Raw genomic sequence first — 15,993 nt, 5'->3', positions numbered from 1 at the left:
ACCTAAAAATAGCTCGACCTAAATTAATCCGACTCGCAAATACGAGCGGTTGAGTGAATTTTTCGCCCCCTGCTAAGGTAATGAATCTATAACATATGTCTCTTACAGATACATCGTTACAGAATGTAAGTAACTTGTTCATTATCACATGCAGGCGCACTAGCTCGTTAGGTCAACACACACTCAATGACGAATTACTATTACCCAGCATTCCTGATCTAGATGGTGACACCAAGAAAGGTCTTACCATCAAATGAACACACAAACGTGTATCAACTCTGTGAAAATTCTTTTTATTTCTTTTGTTTGTGACAAAATAACCATTTATACAAATATGTCCCCTAGTTTACTTTCAACAAGAAAAGCCATCCATTACAAGACAGACAGAAATCCAACTTTTAATAGCTAAGCAGGGAAATCGTTTTCCAAACTTTTTCACAGAAAGATGGGAGTAAATAAAGCATTTACAAATAAAAACACATTATGACAAGTTAGCAATGTCCATGAAAGAAACCTACTGTATCTAATATATTTCAGTACCTACAAAAATATATATACATTTAAATATGGACACTTCGGCCCTGGAGCTAAGGAAGAACTCGGCACAAGTATACAACGTTTGTATTGGTGTTTCAGGTGGAAAAAAAACCTACCATTTTCAAAAGACAAGTAATGCTGACCAATTAAGACATGCTGCGAGGAATGTGTGATTTTCCCCAACAGAGTAGATAATACGAAAACAGCTGACAAAAGTGCAAGGTCTACTCTGCAAACCAAACGCAAACCAAACCATCCCAGAGCAGACTACGACTGGAAGGAGTGCCAATAAAATTAACTACAAAACAGCAAATATGTTACGGTTTTCTTTTCTGTACAGTTCTCTACATATGGAAAAAAACTGTGGATCCCACAACTGAATACCAAATAAATAGAACGCATCCTGAAAACATTTCGTGATCTAACAATTTGTCAAAGTCTTGTTTACACACTAACATTGCTCCAGGGCCTTGTGCTACAGAAACAAATGGTCCAAGTGTAAAGGAAGACTTGGCTGATTGGTCCTTTCCCAAAGTAAGCAGGCAGCATGTTGAGAGGGCTATGAAAATACCCTCTCAATGGAATTTTTCAATGCCAACTTTCCTCACTGTGATTGTGGATATGGGCTCCTGTAGTCTTCATCTCAGATCAACTCGGCAAAAGGAAACTAGATACAACCTACAACTGCAAAATAGTAAACTTAATGTGCATGTTAAAAACGCAAAACTGAGGGGACTGTGCTGGTAGAGGGAATGGAGATGGTGCACCAGCAACACGAAGTAGAGCACCAAAGCAATGCCACAGAGAAAATGCATACAAAAAATAACAGGGTCTGAGACTGCCGGGTGCATAAAATCGGTGCACACCATTATAGGGCAACATCCCTTTTTAAATATACTTAAACGTAGAAAATAGATTGTCAGAGGAAGGAAAAAAGGAAAGATGGGCTTGCAGATTTTCAACACATGCTGAACATTTTTGCACCATATGCCAAGGTCCAAAAAAAAAAAAAAAAGTGAAAGCTTACAGGGGTACAAAGTTAGCCTACGCATTACTGTGCATTTATGTCTATTTTTATGTAGTAACTCATCGAACATTCATGTGTTTGCTCCAAGTATTCCATTTTGTTTGAGGTTTACTGCTGCTGCAGGCAAATACTTCCATCAGGATTGCTTTCAGAAACTGCGGGTCGCTAGAATCAGAGTACGTTCAGTGAGTGATACAAAATACGTTGCACACAAATATCCTTCTTCGACTAGTGCAAAAGTACAGTGATTCAGGAAACAGTTTATGAATCTATCAGACCAGTTGTATGCCTCATTGTACAATGAGAAAAAAAATGCTGCTCATATCATGCCCAAGAACGCAAATTTAGGATGGTCGTAAAAACTTGCCCAGTAGTTTCAAGTTTGCACCTTTTTTCTTTTTTTAACAAAATTTTAATTTGAATCCTAAGAAAATTAGAATGGCTGGCACACTGGTCATATCAAAAGCTTGTTAGCAAGCCAAATCCTGCTGCTACAGATCACCAAGCAGCTCAGTGAATTCTGAACTGGCAAATTTAAAGATATTCCAAGACATCATTTAGTACATTAGAAAGAGATAGGGCAATGAGGAAACACTTCAAAACAGGTTTCAAAACATCAGGAACAGATAGTGAAGCAGAAAGCAACGCAATGCCACACTCCAGGGCATCATATTCTTGTCACTGAACCTGGGATTGTAGTAGCTCCTCCGTACAGTTTCTCTGAAATGTTTAAGTTACTTCTGAGCCTCCTATGATCTCATTGGTAACTTCAAACAGTGGAAAATGTACTCAAGAGAAAAATGAGGTACAAACCTAGAGACTGTAGTGCTCTTAATGGCCGGGCCGACTTGTTGAGTAAAAATGCTTGGAATTAGAAATTATGTTTTTTTGGTTCTGTGCTATACAAACCTTGCAGAAGCCATTCTCAAAGTGCCTGGGCATAGGGAACACCAAACAAGTTTAGTTGCTCTTATCATACAGCTTTCAAGGGTACTTGGGTGTGCTTCTGGAGCAAGCTGCTGTCGCTTACACTGAAACCAGAGGTATCTGATGTAATTCGCTGCTACTGTGTACCCTGCAGGAAGTCAGTGACAGCCAGAGACAGTGCTTTTTACAGCTTACCAGGCGATGTTAGTGACTCCCCACTCACTCCATCAGTACTGCTGAATGTATTTAGCTGCAGTAGCAGCCAGCCATGGCACACAAGGTGTAACCTGTGAGTATCCAAGAAAAAACTAACTACAGTAGTTTTAAGTGATGGAAAAATGATTCAAGGACGGAGGACCAATCAAATCTCAATGCATTCGTTCTTCCACAAGATAAACTGGAATCTACTCTTCCAAGCAAGACAGGACAACGATCACCATCTGGAGACAGAAAAACACTCCACTCGCCAAAGTCTTTACCCACTCTTTCCACCTGTAAATAAGGTTTACAATGCATATTGCTTTCTCACAAGTCTACTCCTCAAATAGACTAGACAACTTCCCGTTCTCTTCAGAAAAAGTTGAACCACCATTATGCTCTATCAATTTGACACTCTTGAGGATAGTGATCTTGCAAAAAGCACGAGCTCATTATCGTTACAGTGAACCACAGACTCTGCTACCACTTCCCTTGGACCCCTGGAAAAACTGTTGCATCTCCAACAATCAACTCGGACAGTTAGTAGCTAAACTGACATGTAACGTCGCTTCATGGCTGCAAAAGGACCAACTCAATGTGCACAATCTGCTTTTTTGTAGGTTCTGACAGGTTAACAATTAGTGCCTGAAATATTCCATAGCCTTTCTGCTTAACGTACACCACCTTGATAGGCTGAAACCAACGAATGCTAGAAGGAATCCCTAAAAGGAGCAGGTCTACAAGTTTCTCTGCACTGGCTGGCCCAAGGTACCCTCTCACCTCATGTGTGCAAAGTCATGCCCACCCTGTTCACATTACTGGCTTCCTTAGGTAGTGACAGACGATATCCGTGAACACGTACTGGTCTTGACCATGAGGCAGAAACGGTCATTAGAATGGTGTACACACCACAGGCACTTCACGGGCACACAATGAAAATGTTCTTCCAGAAAACTGACAAGGGTAGGCGTTACCAAACTCTTTACCAGTGAGGCATACTGAGACAGGAAGGAGAGTTGGGCAAAACTGTGCATTAAGTAAACTGATCAGCATGAAGAAGGCATAACTTCTCACTGCCAGAGATGTTCACCCACCAAACTCCCCCCATAATATTGCATTGGCTACTTGAGTCTGCTGATTGCGGATAGTGAAGAGCTGGCCGATATTAGACCCCTTTCCAAGGAGTAGCTGGCCAGCTTTGTCTGCGTAACAAACAGTAGGAATGAAAAAGATACAAAAAAATACTATAGAGTCAATAAATAAAGCTTCTTCCCTTGTAACTAGGCAAACAGCAATACAAAATGCTACCCTGCTGTTCTGCAGAGCTACCTTCACAGAGGTAACCTGACCATGTGTATTGCAATGCTGGAAGCAGGGAGGTTGGGGACGGGAGGAGCAGCATTAGCAGTACCACTTGGGCAGTCCAAGCTCCAAGATTCCAGTTTTGGGTATTCAGAGCCGCCTGGGAGCCTTCTTCCCTTCTTATATTTGGAATTGTTAGCTGCAGAAGAGACCTGCATGGGAGGGAGAACTCGGTTTCACTGTCCTCCATTGTAGGCATAGTCTGCTTTGTTGTGCATGATCAGCTTGTTGTCCACAAAGTAAAAGCTGTCAGAACGAGTCTCGTAGGGGTTCTCAACCATCAGGCGAACTGTGGGACAAATTAAGAAATCAGTTAAAAGGAGTGAACGGACCATCTGAAAAGGAGACAACTACGCAACAGGAGAGGATCATGGAAGGACAATACCACTGATGCATTTCAGAACCGTAGCAGCATTTATTTGGGAAAGAAATATGTAAAGGAAAGGGATGGGGAAAAAATTAAAAGCATAACAGATTTTAGCAAATAACCTCAAAGAATGTATAATGCTATTCATATGTAACTGGCAAGCAGCTATAGCATACATCACAACACTCTGCATTTCAGTGCACTGGTGGAAGGAAAGGTCTACTAAAATGGCCACAGAAGGAGCTGAACCCAAAATCCATTTCTAGAATTCCTCATGTGTCTGACGAGACGTAGCTCGAAAACCATGAAATAAAACACATATTTAGTATTTCAACAGCTCCCTGAATCAGTTGTTCCTCAATGACTGTGCTGCTGACCTGACACCAAAAATTAACAGCACTGATGCACGTAGCTGCCCGGAAATACCCCAGTGGACAGCAGACTGGGTGGCATATATTGCAAGAAAACTAATACTCTATTTCTTGACTCAAGTGTGGGCACAGTTTCTGAAATCTAAACATGCTATATTGACTTTACATAGAACCAGAACCTGGCGTACTGGCATCATGGCCAGTGCACGGTTTACATTTAATGGGCTGCCCTATATAAAACTGAAGAGCACAACCTGTGCAACACATTGCATCTGTACATCAAAGTCTACTAAGTGCGTCCCTGGCATTGCAGGTTTCTGCACAAAAGGGTCAAATACTGAGAAGATTTATATCTAGAGATAGAATTATGTTAGAACCAACCTTAAAAACACAAAGGCTGAACTACCTGTTCAATTTTCTTCCATCAATGAAAAAAACATTGTGTTTTAACAAGTAGACTGCGGACGGTCCAAAAATGCACCAGTCCAACTGTGCTTAATTTGTAAATGAATAAGTGGTGGTGCCTGAACTTCTGCTCAGTAGCACAAAGCTGTTGCAATGAATTGTAGGCCCGTCGAATACCAAACATGATAGCCTTAAATCCACTAACAGAAACTCTCTGCCCGTTTATCTCATTCTTGCAGGGTCCTGCTTTATCCCTTTGTTGCGGCTTTGCCACCTTTCTCTTCGTCTATTTTACCAATCTGTGCATTTCCCCTTCTCTGGCGCTCGGTAAATCTGATGCGGAAAAATAAGTGCCGGTGGCCCCTCCGGCTCAAATTAAGCACTGGACAGACTAGTCCTCAACCTCCCACTTTTGAGGCCACATCACACTACGCCCTTAGGGAATTCCACTGGCTCCCGATACACAAGACTGGACACTTTAAACATCCCACCGCACATCAGAGCCTGCTCCTCTTCACTTTCACAAGAAAGTAAAGATGTGGCTTTTCAAGTAAGCCCCCAGGGATGGCCTCACGCCTGCTACATTGTGCCTGGATACCCTCATGGGTGATTAGCGTGCTATATAACACAACACACAGTCATGAAGGAATCTGCTGCAATAGAAGAGACCTCATACACAGAAGCAACAGGACCAGAAATGTTATTCATGCACGGATGGCAAGAATCAGCATTGGCATCTTCTAATTCAGAGTGAGTTTTTAAGATACTGTAACTGACCAGTAGAAGCAATTAACTGCCACAAGAACCAAGGCACTCGTTTGAAAAAAGATCACATAACTGAAGGAAAAAACAAACCACAAAAACAGAGGCGCTATCCTCTAGATATTCCGTCTTCCAGATCGGTATGTGGATGGGGGAAACTCTTGCACGGAACTTTTGCAAGTCATTGATCCTGGGAACACGTTTACAAGAAATTCTACAGCAGAAGGCAGCGCCTCACCCTGCCCCTCCACCCCAAACTGATTCAGGAAGGTCAGAGAACTGGTTCAAATCATTAACTGCATTATGGATCAGAGAAAGTGCATCAGAAACATGAACTGCATTCTCATTTCAGGACTCATTCAACACGAGAATTATAAACAAGGTTAAGACATTTCGTGTATGAACAGAAAACTGGATGTGTTCTAGAGAAACATGTTAGAAACAGAGATTGAGGTGGACACGACAGACAAGAATATCCTTTATGCAAGATGACCAGGTTTCAATTTCTGAGGTCTGCTTAAGGTAGAGAGTGGTAAACTTTGTTGGTTAGTGACCCTGGTAGGTGGGATGGGTGCTGCTGAAACAGCTAGTATAACCGTTGCATATGTAGATTAAAGTTGCCATCTGAAATTAATTTGGCATCGAACTTGTTCAGTATGTAGTCCAAAATTACCCAGTAAAGTTGACACACACAGTCCTAATGTACAACTCTTTTCACATCTCTGAACTCTACCCAGCAGCCATCTGTCTTATCAGTCATCTACCTTATCGGTCATATGTTTTTATATTTCTTGGATATTTATCACATTCCTCCCATCGTTTCGGACATCTTTCACTCCCTTACGATAATCCTACTTATGCAAATGTAGGATCTTCATTGATAGTCAAAAATGTAAGATTCACCCCCCCCCCCCTTTCTCCGTGCCTGGACTCCTTGGACCACGGAACACTTCATATCAACTTATTTGTGATGGTTTTCTTAGCCCGGGTACAAATGCCCTCAATGTTAGTCATCATTTTCCCCATAAACGCTGTATTGTAGTCTTGATAGTGCTCATTGGCGATTGGCAGTCTAAATGTCAGAAAAATATTGTCTTTTGATGGGCCCCTAAAAGGTGCTGCAGATTGTATGGGCATATGGAAATGTCAACCTTATCTGAGAAAGCGTGACCAAATGTATTGGTGTGAAGTGTTCTGGGTAGGCTAACGCAGCAGGACATTATTCTAAAATGTACCACCTCAATGAAAATTCCTACAACGCAGAACCAGGATTATAAGTAACCAATTTAATTTCACTACGGCTCAGGTGATTCAGTCTCTTCCTATTAAGGAACAATATTTTTTCACACGTAAGGAATCTGTAAACTTGCTCAACTGGAGGAGTTATTTGAAAATGAAAGATGAACTACATAATTTGAGAAAACAAACTCTTCCAAATACATTCATTGTCACTCATTCCAGCCTTCTAAACTAAAACTGAGGTCTGTAATATCTGAACCAAACAGAACTAGTTAAATCTCTAACTTGGTAACCACCCTTGCCCTTGGAATTGTGTCCGACCTGTATCCAAAAGCCTAAAAAAAAGTTGATTTTCAATAGAAAAAGCAAGAGAAATAACATACCACATGGAATATAGCCCCCACCAATAGTAACCTGTTTTTGGGAGCCATGCAAAACCTTCCACATTATTCGGCCTGTCATTGCTACTAGTCTTATCTGTTTTGGGTTATGATTTGGAGTTTTTACTTCACAGACTCCAAATATTAGCGATTGGTTGTCAATACTGTCTTACTAAATCCTAGTCAGACACTGAATCTGGATGCAAACGAAATAAACTAAATCAGAGTGACCATGTCAAGTGTAATACAAATTGTGAGAAACAGAATTCCAGGAATAGACTCCAGTTCATCTGTTAATAGGTGTACTTTTTGGACCTGGCACTTTGTGCAGGATTATCCCCAGACTTTTTGCCTTCCTCCTTTATTTTTTCTGACCTGTGTTTTTTTTGCTTTAAGACCTGGGCAGGTTACCACTGCTATTCAGTGCTCTCTTCATAAAAACATGGTAGGATTGGTTTACAACCGTTTGCCATATTTAATTTATTTGTAAGTCCCTTGTTCAGTGGTATCCCACATACCCAGGGCACGTAAATTAAATGCGCCTTATGCCACCCACAGAAGTAGCCATTCAAATCTGTCTCGGGGCTCTGCCACGGAGGGCCTGCGTCCGCAGTTTACTGCCACATTGACTTGGCATTTAAAGTTAGTTGCCAAGCCTAAAACTCCCCTTTTACTACATATAGATCACCTTTATGCACAAAACGACCCATCGAGAAATGGTTCGTTTATGCACCGCCCATCCCTTCTTAGCTCCCACGTAACCAACAAAGAGCTGGTCGTCCACCCGGAACTGGCATGTGCGGTCCAGATAGAATGAGAGCGCACGTTTTGGGTCCAGACGATGGAGCCTCTCTTCCTCTATCGAGGGATACGGAAGCGGAAAGAAGGTGGGCAAGGTGATGGACTGCCCGATGTGAAAGGCTGTAAACACCTTGGGCAGGAAAGAAGGACGCGTTCTTAAAACAACTTTGTCCGGATGGACAGAAAGAAAGGGAGGCTTAGAAGATAAAGCCTGGAGCTCACTCACTCTCCTGGCAAAAGGTGATGGCAACCAGGAATGCAGTCTTAAGAGTAAGAAGACGAAGAGGGCAATTGTGAAGTGGCTCGAAGGGAGCGCACATCAAATAAGTCAGAACAAGGTTCAAGTCCCACTGAGGCATCATGAAAGGAACAGGAGGAAACATGTGAATGATGCCCTTCAAGAATCTATTAACAACAGGGGGCTTGAAAAGAGAAGGCTGATCAGGAAGCCTTAAGAAGGCTGAAATGGCAGAGAGGTAGCCTTTGATAGTGCTCAGAGTAGAGCCCTGCTGGGCAAGAGAAAGAAGCAAGAGGAGAACCTCTGAAAGGGGAGCAGAAAGGGTATCCACAGCCTTTGCTGTGCACCATGCCACAAATTTGTTCCACCTGCAGGCGTATACCGATTTTGTGGAGGGACGCCTGGCTGCCAGAATCACATCACAGACTTCGGGAGGCAAGTCAAATGGCCTCAACTGTCGCCGCTCAATCTCCATGCATGGAGGTGGAGACTGGACAGGTTCGGGTGGAGGACCATCCCCTGCTCCTGTGACAGAAGGTCCTCCTGAAGAGGCAGACGAAGCGGGGGGAAGGACTGACATGCTGAGTAGCTCGGGATACCAGTATCTTCGTGCTCAGTCCGGAGCCACAAGGATGACTTGGGCCCGATCGCGCCTGATCTTCAGCACTCTGGGCAGAAGTGGTATAGGCGGAAAGGCGTACAACAGACCGCAGCTCCACTCGCAACGAAGAGTCTCCAAGCGAGTGCCGCCTTGGAAATTCCAACGCGCAAAACTGATGACATTGCGCGTTCTCTTCTGTGGTGAATAGTTCCAACCAAGGCTCTCCCCATATCAGAGTTCAGACGCCATTCGTGATCGATCCATCATGCACCGGCAGCCGAGTTAGTCCGCCCTGGCGTTCAGTAAACCTGCCAGGTGTTGAACCACCAGGGTCACTCCCTGGTGTTCCAGCCTTTGCCAGAGGCGCAGAGCCTCCTGACAAAGTGTCCACGACCCCACCCTGCCCTGTTTGTTGCAGTACCACATGGCGGTGGTGTTGTCCGTGAACACCTGCACTACACTTCCCTGGACAGAGGGAAGAATGCCTTCAGTGCAAGCCGGATCGCCCGCAGCTCGAGAAGGTGGATATGAAGCCGGGACTCCGCCGGAGACCAGAGGCCTCTGATCTCCGCCGGAGACCAGAGGCCTCAGATCTCCGCCTCTCCCATGTGCCCAGAGCCCAGGAGAGACGCGTCCGTCACTACTACGTGCTCCGGTTGGGAGAGGGATCTGCCGCTGACCCAATCGCGGTCTGTGAGCCACCACTGCAACTGTCTCGCAGTGCCCTCCGAGATCAGGACGTGGTCGGACAGGTTGCCATGATGCTGGGCCCACTGAAACTTCAAGTCCCAGTGCAGAGCCCGCACCCGCCACCCGACGTGATGCACCAGAAGGATGCAGGAAGCCATCAGCCTCAGAAGCCGCAGCATCAACCTGACCGAGACTCGGGATAAAGGCTGAAAGATCGGAATCAGAGCCTGAATATCCGGAACCCGCTGCCACGGGAGGATAAACCCGAAACGGCGCAGAGTCCAGAAACGCTCCGATGAAGAGGAGCTTCTGAGAGGGACACAGGTGTGACTTCGGCACATTGATGGAGAACCCCAGCAGGTGCAGGAGGTCGGCCGTAGTCTGGAGGTGGCTGACTACTGTCTGGGGCGAGCCCGCCTTCAACAACCAGTCGTCGAGATAGGGGAAGACAGACACCCCATATATGCGCAGATGAGCTGCGACCACCACCATCACTTTCGTGAACACCCGAGGGGCGCTGGTAAGGCCGAAGGGGAGCACAGTAAACTGGAAGGGCTTGCGGCCTACTGTGAACCGCAGGTAACGCCGGTGGGCCGGCAGGACGGGGATGTGAAAATGCGTCCTGCAAGTCCAACGCTACCATCCAGTCTTCTGGGTCTAGGGCAGTTAAGACCTGCTTCCAAAGTCAGCATCTTGAACTTCTCCTTCTGGAGGAAGCAGTTGACGTTCTGCAGGTCCAAGATATGGCGTAGGGCCCCTTTGCCCTTCTTGGGAATCAGAAAGTAGTGGGAGTAACAACCACACCCTACTTCTGGCCCAGGAACGCGCTCGATGGCCCCCTTGGCCAAGAGGGCCGTAACTTCCTCTTGCAGAAGTTGCAAGTGATCCCCCGGCACGCGGTGGTACTGCGGTGGCATGGCTGGAGGGGTCGCCTCGAAGGGGAGGGAGTAGCCCCTTCAGACGATTTGCAGCACCCACCTGTCCGAAGTGATGGAGCACCTGTGGAGGAGGTGATGGCAAACCCTGCCCCTCACTGGCGTCGAATGGGCCTGAAAGCTCGGACTAGGAAGGCTTTGAGGCGAATGCTGCAGGGGTGGATGTGGACTGGCCTCGCCGCTGTCCCCTGGCACCGCCACGGCAGTTACCACGTCCGCCGCCACGCTGGATGTTAGTCTGTGGCCCGTGGCAGGAAGTGAGGGGGCGCCCCTTCCTTGGCCCGGAAGGCAGAAGTTTGCTGGCGCTGGCCTGACAGGCCCAAGGACTTGGCCGTAGCCCTGGAGTCCTTGAAACGCTCAAGCTGTCTGCCTAGTCGCCAAAGAGGCGACGGCCATCAAACAGCATGTTCATGAGGGAATTCTGGACATCAGCTGAAAAGTTGGCGGACCTCAGCCAGGCGTGGCGGCGAACCGCCACTGTCGTGGAAATAGCCCAGCCCAGCAAATCTGTGGTATCCAGCCCACATCGGATAGAGTACCGTGCTGCATTCCACCCTTCCACAAGGGCTTGAGCGAGTTTGACCCGGGCCTCCTCAGGGCAAGCTGGCAGCACATCCATGACCGTGTCCCACAGAGAGTGGGTATAATGGCCCAAAAGGCAAGCGGTGTTGACCGACCGCAACCCCAAACTAAGTGAGGAGAACAGCTTCTTAAACTGCTCATACCTTTTGGATTCCCGATCAGGTGGAGCAGTCGGGAATGCAGTCTGGGAGTTAGAAGCCTGGATAACCAGGCTCTCGGGGTGGGGTGGGTGGACAGGAAGCTAGGGTCGCCTGGGGCCGGGCGGTGGCGCCTGGCCACGTTCCGATCTACAGGCGGACCTGTAGCGGGCCTGGACCAAGTGCCCAACAGAACGTCAGAAAGGGCCTCATTAAACCGCAGTAGAGGCTACGAAGAGCTTGTCTGCGGTTTAAGGACCTCGGTGAGGAGGTTAGTCGTCACGGCTGCGATGGGGAGCTCAAGACTCAAGACCTTGGCCACCCTCGTCAGCACCGTGCTGTAAGCAGCCCCCTCCTCCGTAGCCACGGTAGGAGGGGAGACAAAGCCAGTGTCGGGCGAAGTGTCAAAACCACTGGCCTCCCCATGATCCACTGCCCAGTCCTGATACGACTGGCACTCTCGTGCCAGAGGGTCCTCAGGCCCCTCCCAATCGTCCTCGTCTCCCATCTCCTGATAGTCAGGTGCAAAGGATGGGGCTGGATCATAGAAGAGAAGCTCTTCTCTCTGCGTCGAATGTGGCGTCGAGCGACGCCGGATCCGGACCGAGGGAGGGCCCGGGGACGGCGTCTGGGGAAAACACCCTGGGGGTCGGCGCCGGCGGAGGGGTCGTAAGGTCGACCAGGATCCGGAGGGGCCCTGCGGTGTCGGGACCAAAGTCGCCGACTGCGCCGGGGCCAAAGCTGGGGCTGCAGGGCCCGAAGCCGCCACAACGGGACCAGACGGAGGAGAGAGCGTGGTCGGTGTCGCCCGAACACCCGGCCACATCGCAGGGGGAGGTGGGAGGGGAGAGGGAGGAGGCGAGGGGGGGTTAGTAGTCGGAAGAGCGATGTTTTCTCTTCGACTTCTTGTGCCTCTTGACATGAGTCGGTTGCAATCGGCACAGGGCTTGAACCCAGGCATCCCTACCGGCACCGATAGTCTTATGACTCGAAACAGGATCAAAAAGATCGAAAAATTTGTCAAAAAGTGACTAAGGAGTACTGCTTTTTCCGGATCTGCGCTTGCTGGCGCGGAAAAATGAAGAACGGACGCCAGCGCGCAAGTACTCCGACGACGTCATCCCGGCGCCAATGACGCTGACGACTGAGCCGCAGACGATTCCTACTGATGGGCAGGGGGTACTGCTACGCAAAACTTTCCGGATCCAGTCTGACGCCTGGGGATATTCTATGGTAAGGAATCTACCACTAACCTGTTCCTTTAAGATATGAAAGGTACAACTCACAGCGTTCCCCCTAACAGGTGTTCGGGAAAACGAGAGGAAGGTTATTGTTTGGCAGCGGTGCTCATCCTTGAGCACCTCTAGTCATCAACTAGCAAACCTGAGAGGTGCTGCTAGACTTCAAGATGGAATCCAGACTTCATTAGCCAAGCTGCTAAAGTATATCTGCACTGACATGCCTTGAGGCGGTCTGCACTGTTTCCAAGGAACATCTGATACAAACATTGGAAATAAGTCTGCCGCTGTCGAAGACCTCTGTAGCCCTCTTTTTATAATCATCATGAGGGTGCTGCTTTAGTTCCATCTCCTCCTATTGGTGCTGGCGAGCATGCCCATAGTATTGACATTATGCCACTGCATTTTAGCCCCAAACAAGAGCCCTTCATGCCACAACAATCTTCTTACTTTTGAAGGCAGGAGGCAGTGTCTTCTGTAAATCTTACAAGTGCCGACTTCTTAGCGATGTGAAGCATGAAAGAATCAGAAGTCAAAGGTTTCTTTGTCAAGTATATGGGTGCGGTGTCTTCTTGCTGCATTTAATGTGAAATGGATGAAGACTTGCTTGGCTTCAAATGTACTCCGGTGTGGAGGGAGCCCTTTCAGCATCTGACTGGCCTCAATGGCAGTGTGAGGCATCAGCTTTCAATCTTTTTTCAGACTGTTCTTCAGACAAGGAATGGTGGTTCTTTGTCCTGGATATTTTCAAAAAGTAGATATGCTCGATGTCCATCCCAGGACAAAAGATCTTTAGTGGGAGCACCTGCCCAGAAGACTTGCCCTGCCCAGCAGGGGTACATCCATCACCAATGTCCGCTCTGGATGCGGAAGTGAGAGGAATCTGCCGCTGGTCAGATTGAGTTGTTGTAGCCACCAATACAGATCTTGCAGTCTCCTCTCAAACCTGGCACAGTGGACAAGCAGAATAAATGAAGCCAGCAGGCCTAGAAGTCTCAGAACCACGCTCACTGAAATCCAGGACCACAGCTGAACGTGAGGATTAGAACTTGAATGTCCTGGACTAGTCATGAGAAAAGAAAGCTCCAAACTGCAGTGTCCAGAAGAGCCCCTATAAAAGGGAGCCTTTGCAAAGTAGTCAGGAGAACTTTGGCTCTTTGACGAGGAACCCCAAAGAGGGAAGTAGGTTTTCAATCATCTGTACGCGGTTTACAACAGACTGTGGAGAGCCTACCTACGGCAGCCACCAAGTAAGGGGAAAAACAGGTATCTCCCAACCTCTGGCAAAAAGGCAACAATCACCACCATCACTTTCGTGAACACCCAAGAGGAACTAGTACGGCCAAAGTGGGGCACTGCGAACTGAAATCGCTTCTGTCCTACCTTAAACCGCAGGTAACCAAGTCATGCATACTACAAGACCAAGGCAACCATCCAGTCGCCGGGATCCAGGGCAGACAGACCTCGGGCCAATGAGAACATTTTTAATTATTACTTGTCACACTAGATGTGGAGTCCTTCTATAGTAACATCCCCGTAACGGCAGCAATGGAGACCACCAAGTGGTTCATTGAAGAACAGAAGATACCTTGCTCTGTATAAGGACTCCACATCTAGTGTGATAAGTAAGTCCAATGACTTACTTGTCACACTAGATGTGGAGTCCTTATATAGTAACATCCCCTTAATGGCAGCAATGGAGACCACCAAGTGGTTCATTGAAGAACAGAAGATACCTTGCCCTGTCACCTATATCCTTACGTGCCTAAAAATAGTCCTTACAGAAAATACTTTTGGATTTGGCACTCATGTTTACCGCCAAATTAAAGGCGTAAGCATGGGTGCATCAGTGGCTCCATCGGTGGCCAATATATTCATGGCCGCTTTTGAGAATAGATGTATTTACAATGAAATTGCCCCTTTCTATGAGTCCGTCTCCCATTGGTCCAGATATATCGACAATATATTTTTCGTCTGGACCAATGGGAGAGAAACTCTAGTTGAATTTCTAAGTTGGATCAATGCGGTTGATTCCAACCTAAAATTCACATCACATATCGGTGCTGAAAAAGTTGAATTTTTAGACATTGTCATTATGAATGACCATGACAAACTCAAAGTTGACCTATATGTAAAGCCTACGGAAAGAAATACTTTATTGCATTATAAACGTTTTCACCCCGTAATCAAAAGGATAGTATTCCTTTTTCACAATTTTTAAGAGTGAGGCGTAACTGTACGGATCTCACAGATTTTGACAAACAGGCAGGTATCATGAGATCTAAATTCACTGAAAGAGGTTATCCTCACCGGCTGGGGAGAGACTCTTACAAGAGGGCTCGCTATTATGATCGAGATTGCCTTCTGAGAGTTAAACCCGTCAAAGAAAATAAACCGGTAGTCTGCATTACCAAACTTCCAACCCTCAATGCTAAGGTAAAACAGATCATTAATTCAAGTTGGCATATACTTAACAGTAATTGCTCAAATGATCAGAAACTAGCCAAAACACTCTTTGCGCATCGCCGCAACAAGAATATTAAGGATTGTATCGTGCATTCATGGTTCAATAATCGATCTAGTCAGCAGAAGTTTGTCCAGAAGTCTATTCTTACTAATCAACCTATTAAAGGTACACTACCTTGCTCCTCATGCAAGTCCTGCAATACCATCATTTCTGGAGAACGATTCAGTCACAATGGTCATACTACTAATGCAAACCAAATGTGGAACTGTAGAACCTCTAATGTAATCTATTTTTTACAGTGTCCGTGCCTACTCTGATATGTAGGGAAAACCTCCAGGTCCATTCAAGTCTGTTTAACAGAGCATCGCTCTGCTATAAAGACAAAGAAGATACTTGCCCCTATGGTGAAACATTTTATTGAGCAGAATCATGGTCCAGAGGAATTCAAATGGCGGATACTTGAAAAAGTACATATGCAAGATTCTAAAGAGGTATGCTAATTAGGAAAAAACGAGGTTTATTGGATTGTCTTTGATACATTCAAAAATGGGTTAAATAGTGAGATTCCGTGGGAAAATGCGATATGCTAATCCATGGATAGGACAAAAAGTAACTAATCCTTTTTCTTTTTTGTTTCCGATATACACTGTCAAACTGAATTTTTAGGGAGATGTTAATTAACACGTCCCTTTCAATATATATTTTCCAAAACAAAACTAATTCAGTTCT

The 15,993-nt window shown here is 46.3% G+C and overlaps 1 protein-coding gene and 1 long non-coding RNA gene across 2 annotated transcripts in view; one reads left to right on the top strand and one right to left on the bottom strand.

The window, feature by feature from the left end:
- LOC144792597 (uncharacterized) overlaps window positions 1-15,993 on the top strand; it is a 73,331-nt gene that overhangs the window by 55,087 nt on the left and 2,251 nt on the right. The gene's annotated exons all lie outside the window — the stretch shown is intronic.
- The window catches only part of UNC119B (unc-119 lipid binding chaperone B), a 52,046-nt gene continuing 36,327 nt past the window's right edge, over window positions 275-15,993 (bottom strand). Inside the window, exon 5 of the mRNA XM_078667700.1 lies at window positions 275-4,340. Coding sequence (XP_078523826.1) covers window positions 4,228-4,340 — 113 coding nt within the window. The 3' untranslated portion in view covers window positions 275-4,227. The remainder of the gene's footprint in view (window positions 4,341-15,993) is intronic.

This window comes from Lissotriton helveticus, chromosome 11, assembly GCF_964261635.1.
Source record: "Lissotriton helveticus chromosome 11, aLisHel1.1, whole genome shotgun sequence".
Lineage (NCBI taxonomy): Eukaryota > Metazoa > Chordata > Amphibia > Caudata > Salamandridae > Lissotriton > Lissotriton helveticus.
Note: the sequence above shows the minus strand (reverse complement) of the source record. Positions and strands in the feature narration are given on the sequence as shown.